The sequence below is a fragment of the Lolium perenne genome, chromosome 4 (genome assembly GCF_019359855.2).
Source record: "Lolium perenne isolate Kyuss_39 chromosome 4, Kyuss_2.0, whole genome shotgun sequence".
Classification (NCBI taxonomy): Eukaryota; Viridiplantae; Streptophyta; class Magnoliopsida; order Poales; family Poaceae; genus Lolium; species Lolium perenne.
This window is the reverse complement of record NC_067247.2, coordinates 20,615,800-20,624,166: the sequence shown is the minus strand read 5'-3', so window position 1 is coordinate 20,624,166 and position 8,367 is coordinate 20,615,800. Positions and strand designations below refer to the sequence as shown.

The window sequence follows — 8,367 nt, the reverse complement described above, 5'->3', positions numbered from 1 at the left end:
TCTCCAGGTCCTGATGGTTTTCCAGCTGAGTTTTATCAAACCTTCTGGGACGTTATCAAGGGGGATTTAATATCAATGTTCAATCAACTGCATTCAGAGGAATTACAGTTGTTCAAATTGAACTTTGGTGTTATTACCATGTTACCCTATTAGATCTAATATTGTGGCTGAAACAGTTATTAGTCCTACACAGGCGGCATTCATGCGAGGACGACATATCCTTGAAGGAGTAGTTGTCTTGCATGAAACTATTCATGAACTTCATCGGAAGAAAATGGATGGGGTGATATTTAAAATCAATTTTGAGAAAGCTTGTGATAAGGTAAAATTACCTTTTGTTCAACAAGTCATGCGTATGAAAGGTTTTGATCCTAAATGGTGTCAACTCATTGAACAATTTGTCAGAGGAGGATGCGTAGGGATCAAGGTTAATGATGACATCGGTCACTATTTTCAAATCAGGAAGGGTCTTCGACAGGGTGATCCTCTATCACCTATATTATTCAACATTATTGCAGATATGCTGGCCATCCTAATAGCAAGGGCGAAAGAGGATGGACAGATAGGAAGCCTTATTCATCATCTAGTTGAGGGATGGATTTCTATACTACAATATGCTGATGATACGATACTTTTTATGGAACATGACTTTGAAAAGGCTGTAAATATGAAACTTATATTGCGCTTCTTCGAAGAATTATCAGGACTAAAAATCAACTTCCAAAAGAGCGAGATTTTATGTTTTGGTAAGGCTAAAGAAGAGGAGGAAGAATACAAACAACTTTTTGGGTGTGAATCTGGTTCTTTCCCTTCAGGTATTAGGGTATTCCAATTCACTATAGAAAGTTAAAAAATTCTGAATGGAATCCAGTTGAAATTTGTTTCGAGACAAAGCTTGGGTGTTGGGCTGGAAAGATGTTATCATATGGGGATCGCCTTGTATTGATCAACTTCGTTCTTACAAGTTTACCGATGTTTATGTATCTTCCTTTCATATACCTAAAGGGGTAAGGAAGAGATTAGATTTTTTCCGATCACGTTTCTTTTGGCAATGTGAGTAAAATAAAATGAAATATCGCTTAACTAAGTGGAACTTAATTTGCAGACCCAAGGACCAAGGTGGTCTTGGAATTGAAGTACTGGAGATTAAAAATTCTTGCCTGCTTAGTAAATGGCTTTATAAGCTCCTTTCTGAAGAAGGGTTATGGCAATAACTCCTAAAAAACAAGTACCTATCTCAGAAAACTTTAGCTGAAGTTGAAAGCAATCCTAATGATTCACCTTTCTGAAAAGGGCTAATGAAAGTTAAAAGGAATTTTTTTAGCAGAGGAAAATTTTAAGTAGGGTCCGGAGAAGGAGTTCGATTATGGGAAGACAAATGGTTAGGTGAGCTGACCCTTGCTTCTCAGTATCCCCAACTATATAACATAGTCCATCGTCATGATACTGTGGCAAATGTTATGAGTTCAACTCCCTTAAATATTGGTTTTCGGAGAAGGCTTATTGCCTTATTGGTGATAAATGAGATCAATGGGTGCATTTATGCCATACATTAATGGTGATAACTCTAACTGATGATCAAGATAAGTTCGTTTGGGGACTAACATCTTCAGGGCAATTCACCGTCAAATCTATGTATGGAGACATGCTAAATGGGCATACAAGATACCTTCGTAAATATCTTTGGAAACTAAAAATCCCACTTAAAATCAAGATCTTTATATGGTTCCTTAGAAAAAAAAAGTCCTTTTGACTCGTGATAATCTAGCAAACAGGAATTGGAGTGGAAATACGAAATGCTCTTTCTGTGACGCCGAGGAATCAGTGGAACATTTGTTTATTTCTTGTCCTTTTGCTAGACTTATTTGGCGGGTGATTTTTGGTGCATATAATATTCCACCTCCATCCAATGTCACAAATATGTTTGGGAATTGGCTTAATGGAACTGATAAATCTGATAAAGCTAGGATTCGCATTGGTGTTTCGGCTTTATGTTGGTCAATATGTAATTGCAGAAATGACATTGTTTTTAACAAAAAGGATTCTACTAATTTTTTGCAGGTTATCCACACTATGGTACACTGGATCCAGCTATGGCGCTTCTTGCTCCCGGAGGACCAGCGGGAGTTCATGGTTTCTGGATGCAACCGCATTTGAATGGTTGCCCAAGATATTTTCTACCAGGCTATTTGGCGGCCTGTTAAGAGATTACATGATGCTTAGGTTGTTTAGCAGATTTCCTTTTTTCGGTGGTGGATATTTGTATCGACCCTCGTTGATCTTTAAATTGTAAACTTTGAATATTCAGTTCTTTAATAAAAGATTGTGTGCATCAACCGATGCAGAGGCCGGGTGAATCCCATTTCGAAAAAAAAAAAGATGTGTGGTTGGGGAGCGATTCAGGAGTGAGTGGTGAACACTGCGACAAAATAGTCTCCGATGTGGCACGCCGGGTTAGACGAGATTACCAGGTTCCAACTGACAGAACCCTTCAATTATTAAAAAGGGTAAAATATGACATAAAGTTAACTAAATGGGGTAAAATAGAGGATATTTTATTAAATTGGTAAGTGTTGTCACAAATGGCAGACAAGAGGGTAAAATCTGGAATTCACTCTTCTTCTAATGAAACGCTCTACACCTATAATCACACTTCAAACTGAAATAGATAACACTGTACACTCACGTAAAATATTTTAATGCCACGGGCGCCTGTGCTTCCTGGTCTGCACCTCAAAAACGAACCTGTCCGGCTTGGGCTAGGCCAACAAGGGCCTATCGTCTTCGGCCAAAACGAGGTCATATTACTTTTGGAAATTTCCTAAACGATAATGCTGGGGCTATGCCAGCGGTTCGTGCGCGTAAGTGAGATTTCGTCAAAAAGCGCTCATAGATGTAGCATTAATTACTGTTTCCTAAATCATGTATACCATGTAGTATTATTTCTGAAACTAGAGCGGGTACCCAGTGCTGAAAGCTCCCTCACATTGTGGGGTCTGGGGTATTATTTCTGAAAAAATTTAAAAAATATTATTTAATTTTTTAGCGAAAACAACCACTGTTTAGCAACCTCCACGCTTTATCTAAAGGAGCACAATCAGATAGTTTCTGAATCAAATGTGAAAGTTACAAACACAAATCAGACTGTCAAAGAAAGGCATAATTCACAAAATGAAACAATCCACAAGATCTTTGTGAGGTATGAAAATAAACTCTGAAGATTACATTTTAGCACATGGTTAACAAAAGTGCAAATGTGTAGTCGTACTAACAAGAAATCTCAGATGCTCAGCGACCAGTCTTCATCGAAAATTATCTCTGGTGAGAATAGGCCGTCTCTAATCCTCTCAGCCACCATTTCTTCCTCATCCTTCTCCGGAAATTTCGAAGGATGAAGTGATGCATCAAGAGCATCACACTCATCGCATTGGTCGTCTCCTAAGAGAGTTATCTTCTGCAAGTTGGGAGATCGCTCCAACATGGATCTTATAAAAGTAAATTGTTGCTCTAGTGCTCTAAAGCCACCGATTTCTAGCTCCTTCAGCAGCCTGTTTTCGGAGCCATCGAAGCGCATTTCCCACTGAGGAGTCTTTCTGTCACGGAAGATATCACCTCTGAACTCACCCACATCGCATACATGGTTCCATACCTGGAATCCAGATTTCAACAATTTTCCAGTAAAAATTGTGAAAAGCTAAAGCTCCAAATGTGGAGAATAGGAAAGAAATAGGGACAAAGACGTCACCCGAATATGTAGTTTTTCGATAGATGGTGCTGCTACGAGAAAGGCCGTCATCCATAAAATGTCGAATTCAACAAAGATGCCACACACGGAGAGCTTCTTTAGCTTGTTGAATGCGGTGCGGAGTTCCTCCATTTCAGGTTGCAACCAAAGCTGATCACATGATTTAAAAAAATAATGAATAGTTTGCAAGATAATAATGAGATTATCAAGGAATTTATTTCTGTACCATGCACAAACACAGTATATGAAATAACTCTCATAGCAGTGACGATGAATACAAAGAAAAGAGTACCATCTAACGGAAATTAGAAAGTACTTACATTTTCTCCTTGGAAATGCAATGTGAGAGTGTGTATGCTTGTTGTTCCATGTAGAAGCTCACTTAATTTAAATGGGCGTCGACGATACGATGCACCACATGATAGTTCTAATTCTCCAAGAGATGGGACAAACCCAAAGGTTACTGGGACATGCTGAGATGCCACCCAAGTAATGCATATGAACTTCTCCAATTTCGGAAGGCAGACCAATTCAAGCCTCTCAAAGCGACAGACATCGATTTCTAAAACACAAAGTTTTGAGTTTGGTGCATCAATCTTAAAGACAGAGTAGGTGCCAGTATCACAATAACAAAGACGCAGATGCTTCAGTTGCTTGCAGCAGTCAAACAGGAGATGGTGCATGTCCAAATTGTCAAAGCCGGCGTTTTGCAGAGAGAGCTTTGTGAGGCAGTTGAGCACACTAGGGTAGGCATGAAAGAAAGTATCAATTTCTTGAGCTCGCTGCAGCATATCCTCGTCACTGCAGTCCAAAGGCTCTGTCCCATCAAGAACGGTGAGATCCAGATCTTTCAACGAACCATTGTCAATTGCGCCACCTACCAGTGGGCCAACTTCACACAAGAAAGTGTTGATCAAGTAGAGCTTGAGGTGCAGACTTGAGATGGTGCATCCTCTCTGCTGATCAGACAAGAAACTCCTGGTTGCTTTGGTCAAAGACACCATAGCTTCCTCCATATAATTTGCCTCAATAGGTTCAGTGCATGGAACAGATAGGAAATCCTCAACATTGATGCTGAGTTCAGGTAGCAACCAAGGCAGATGCTTCCACCGTGTAGAAAGCACACATGTCCTTGCAGCCATATGTAAACTGACTCTACCCAAGATAGACAGTAAAATATCATCAGTCAGCGGGCTGAGCCTATCTTCCTCCTCAAGATGCTGCAACGTAAATTACGGAAACATTATTTAGCTGCCACATAACAGAAATCCCAAACATCGAAATAGTTACACAGTGACACAGACAATACTCTACCTAACGTTCCATAAAGCCAAATATCTCCCAAGCAAACTTGCTATCGGTGATTTGGAGACCCCGTGATGTTCAGATTCATCAAGGTCATGTATTTATGTTCGTATAAAATTGGGTGATTATGTATATTGAGCTGGTAGATCCAGATCATTAATACTAGCTGTTTCTTACCGCACACAGTAAAACAGTTGTATAGTTTTGAGATCAGTTGTGAGGATCAAGCCATAAAAGTACCATATTAACTGATAATGGAATGCGAAAAAATTAAATCTCCAGTGGTATATCATACAAGCATGAAGAACATATCTAAACGTATAGGCTGAAATACATGTTTGTTTTATTGATTCTAAGAAGAAAGATCCGTCTTGGCACTTCTGCGTTACTAGAAAAAGCTGCTACCCAGCGACACAACGCTTTCTTGAGCATCAGGCCATATGCATGAGCACAAACGTGTTCAGCCTCTAAACATGTAGTGTGAGTTCGAGATACAGCTAATATTTTTACAACCATGGCATATCAGTAGAACTGAAAACAACAAAATATGAACAAAGCGACCAACATGTGATGCAAGGAGAGACTTACTTGGCTCTGGTTCTGGGAATTGTTATTTTTGTTAATCGCCTCCATGGAGAAATTCAAGGAGGAGATTATTGCAGGCGATTGTCTCCCTGCCGAAAACCCAACGCTAGCACCTTCTTATTCCGCTACTAAATAATAGCCGCACCGGAAGCAGCAGCCCCTCCCAGTCCGAAGGGGAGGGGTCCTAATCCGACTGTAGGTGACGGATGATTATTATTTTGCTATTCCTAAATAATGTATCATGTGTACAACGGAGCAAATCCAGCCCTGTTCGCGATGCGGAGGTTGAATCCTGTACCGCCGCTGCTGCTATTGATCCGGTCATATAAATCAACAATCCCGTGAAGTAGAAGGAAGGCAGAAGAAGGAAAATATGGCGCGCAATCCCAGTCGTCCTCGGATTCCCTGAAAGTCGACGGCGCGCGTTAGAGACAGAGTTCGAATCAGACGCGGACACAGAGGAGCTCACGTCCGTGCCTTACTTGGAATAAGAGGTGATGGCGGCGAGCGCGTTGCTCCCCGTGGGTGGCAGACCTGAAAATCGACCGCGCGCACGAGAGTCAGAGACGAATTTGAATCGAATCGGACTAAAAATTTGAATCGAATCCTGGATCAATCGGACCAAGAAAAATTGAGCGGACGTGTGTACCTTAATTGGGAGAGGAGGAAGAGGAGCCGGCGGCGAGGGGTTGCTCAATGTGGACGGCAGACCTGAGAATTGCCCGCGCGCGCGAGAGTCAGAGGCGAATTTGAATTGACTCGGACAAAGAATTTGAATCCGATCCAGGATGAACTGAACGTAGAGAGGAGGGCCTGATGTGCGTACCTTAGTTGGGAGAGGAGGCAGAGGAGACGACGGGGAGGGCGGTATCACCGTTGCAGGCGCCTCAAGGAAGAGGAGGAGGGCACGGCGGATTAATCGCCGGCGTGGCTGCGGTTCGTCGGCTGGCTTCGCCGCCGACCTGCGGCTCCACGTCGCCGGCCCTCTGAGGCCTCCTCCTCTTGTCCTGTGGCGGCACTGCTGGAGAAAGACGGTGGAATCGCGGAGAGGAGGAAGAAGAGAGGGGTGGCGGCGGCGGCCGGCCGAGAATTGGGCGAGAACCCTAGTCAGATTTTGCATTTTATACCTCCTCCCCTGCCTCCCCTGTTCTTGACGAGGCGCGCGTCTGGGTCAAGCTTGGGCCGACCTTTTTTTTCTTTTTTTTCCGAAAAAATCGAATCGTGGACACGGGATTTTGCAGATTGTTAATGTCAAAATCTAGCAAGACGTCCCTCGAAAAAAAATCGAACAAGACGCGGCGACGCGCGCGGGATTTATTTGATTCGTTCTTCTGTCTGTAACGTGCGGACGCTGGCAGCGAGCGCGCAAGTGAGGGAGGAATGATGCCAGCAAGCGCAAGGGCATCGACCGACGGCAGACGGCTATGTCCAAGGAGGCGGCGGAGACAAAGGAAGCAGGGCAGCCATTTGGTCCATTTGGTCCGCTGCTGGGGCAATTGCACGTACTGACTTCTCTAGAAAAATTTCTCGTTTCTTCGTTACGTCGTAGAAGCGGTACGGGCAGATGCACCTGTACTAAGAGCAGCCCATAAATCCCGCCGGAACCGAACTTTTCCGGCGAATTTACGGGTTTGAGCCGAATGTGTCGCAGAACGGAGCCCGAAAAGATGGATCGGCCCGTAAAAGAAGTTCAGGGGCCCGAACAACTCTCCGCACGGCCCCTATTAAAAGGGTTCACGGAGGGGAGTTCGGTTCGCAAACCCTACTCCCCTCCACCGTTCCTCTCCCTCCGCCGCCGCCAACCACCATTTCCGGCAAGCAATCCAGCGAGCCCCAGGCAGCGATCCACCGGCGCGTGGTGTGCGATGGCGTCCTGTGGCGGCTCCCAAGGCCGTGGCGCCGGATTGGGCGGCGGCGACTCGCCGCCACGTCCGCCCGTCTTCCGCACCGACGCGGAGCGGCGCAAATGGAACCGGTCGGAGGGCGCGCGCAAGCGCAGCGCCCACCGGTGGACGAACTGGGGGCTCACGCCCCCAGGGAAGCTCGCCAGGTACGGCAACGCCAGTGAGGGCTCCTCGTCCGGCCAGTCAAGCCGCGCACCACGGCTCCCCGTCACGGACAACAGCGACGACGAGGACCTCGTCCTCGCGCTGTCGCCCACCATCTCTGCCGGGGACTATGTCCACGGCAGCGACGAGGCCGTCCTCGCGCAGACCAAGGCCGTCAGCGAGGCGGAGGCTCGCGCGCGCTTCCGTCGGGAGGAGTCCGCCAGGTCCGTGAATACGAGGCGGCCCGCCGGGAGGCCCGCGTCCGCCGCGTGAAGCTCGAAATAGTCGAGCTTGACGCCGACGATGCGTGAAGCTCGTCCATGACAGCATCGACGCCGACACGCTATGCCACCACCGGCACCGCCGCGCGCGTAGGACACTATTTTAGGCCGCATTTTGCTTATCTATGTAGCGCTCGCCGGTGTACCAGTACTTTAGCTTTAATTTATCGAACTATGTAAGTTTAGATGCTCAATCAGGAGCATCAATTTCATCTCGAACTATTATCATCGCCTAATTTACCCGCGTCATTTCGAATTCCATTTTTCAGTTCCACTTTTACGGTTTCTAATCTGTGACAACGGTTTTCCGGCCCGTAAACACGAGTTCGGTGAACTGAACTCGCATTTTTCAGTTCACCTGTTTACGGGCTCTGCTAGAGATGCTCTAATACCCGCTAAACTC

General features: G+C 45.2%; 1 protein-coding gene across 2 annotated transcripts; it reads right to left on the bottom strand.

Annotated features, from left to right (window-relative positions):
• Positions 1 to 3,145: 3,145 nt before the first annotated feature.
• Positions 3,146 to 6,799, bottom strand: LOC127291855 (putative F-box/LRR-repeat protein At3g18150). 2 transcript variants are annotated; one of them, XM_071818483.1, is made up of 7 exons: positions 6,462 to 6,799; positions 6,285 to 6,346; positions 6,113 to 6,169; positions 5,639 to 6,040; positions 4,066 to 4,965; positions 3,746 to 3,895; positions 3,146 to 3,649 (listed from the first exon to the last, which is right to left on the bottom strand). In XM_071818483.1, exons 4-7 carry the CDS (start codon positions 5,681 to 5,683, stop codon positions 3,281 to 3,283), a joined length of 1,464 nt encoding a protein of 487 aa, XP_071674584.1. In that variant the 5' UTR covers positions 5,684 to 6,040; positions 6,113 to 6,169; positions 6,285 to 6,346; positions 6,462 to 6,799; the 3' UTR covers positions 3,146 to 3,280. The 2 variants fall into 2 exon arrangements, with proteins under 2 accessions (XP_071674584.1, XP_051177139.1); XM_051321179.2 differs by having other exon boundaries at positions 6,118 to 6,169.
• Between the last annotated feature and the right edge of the window lie 1,568 nt (positions 6,800 to 8,367).

Bases quoted from the DNA above. Each gene is read 5' to 3' on its own strand.
- LOC127291855 (XM_071818483.1), bottom strand. From the start codon at position 5,683: ATGGAGGCGATTAACAAAAATAACAATTCCCAGAACCAGAGCCAA. The intron at 3,896-4,065 runs GTAAGTACTTTC...TCATGTGATCAG, and splicing joins TGCATTTCCAAGGAGAAAAT to CTTTGGTTGCAACCTGAAAT. The intron at 3,650-3,745 runs GTGACGTCTTTG...TCTGGATTCCAG, and splicing joins TCGAAAAACTACATATTCGG to GTATGGAACCATGTATGCGA.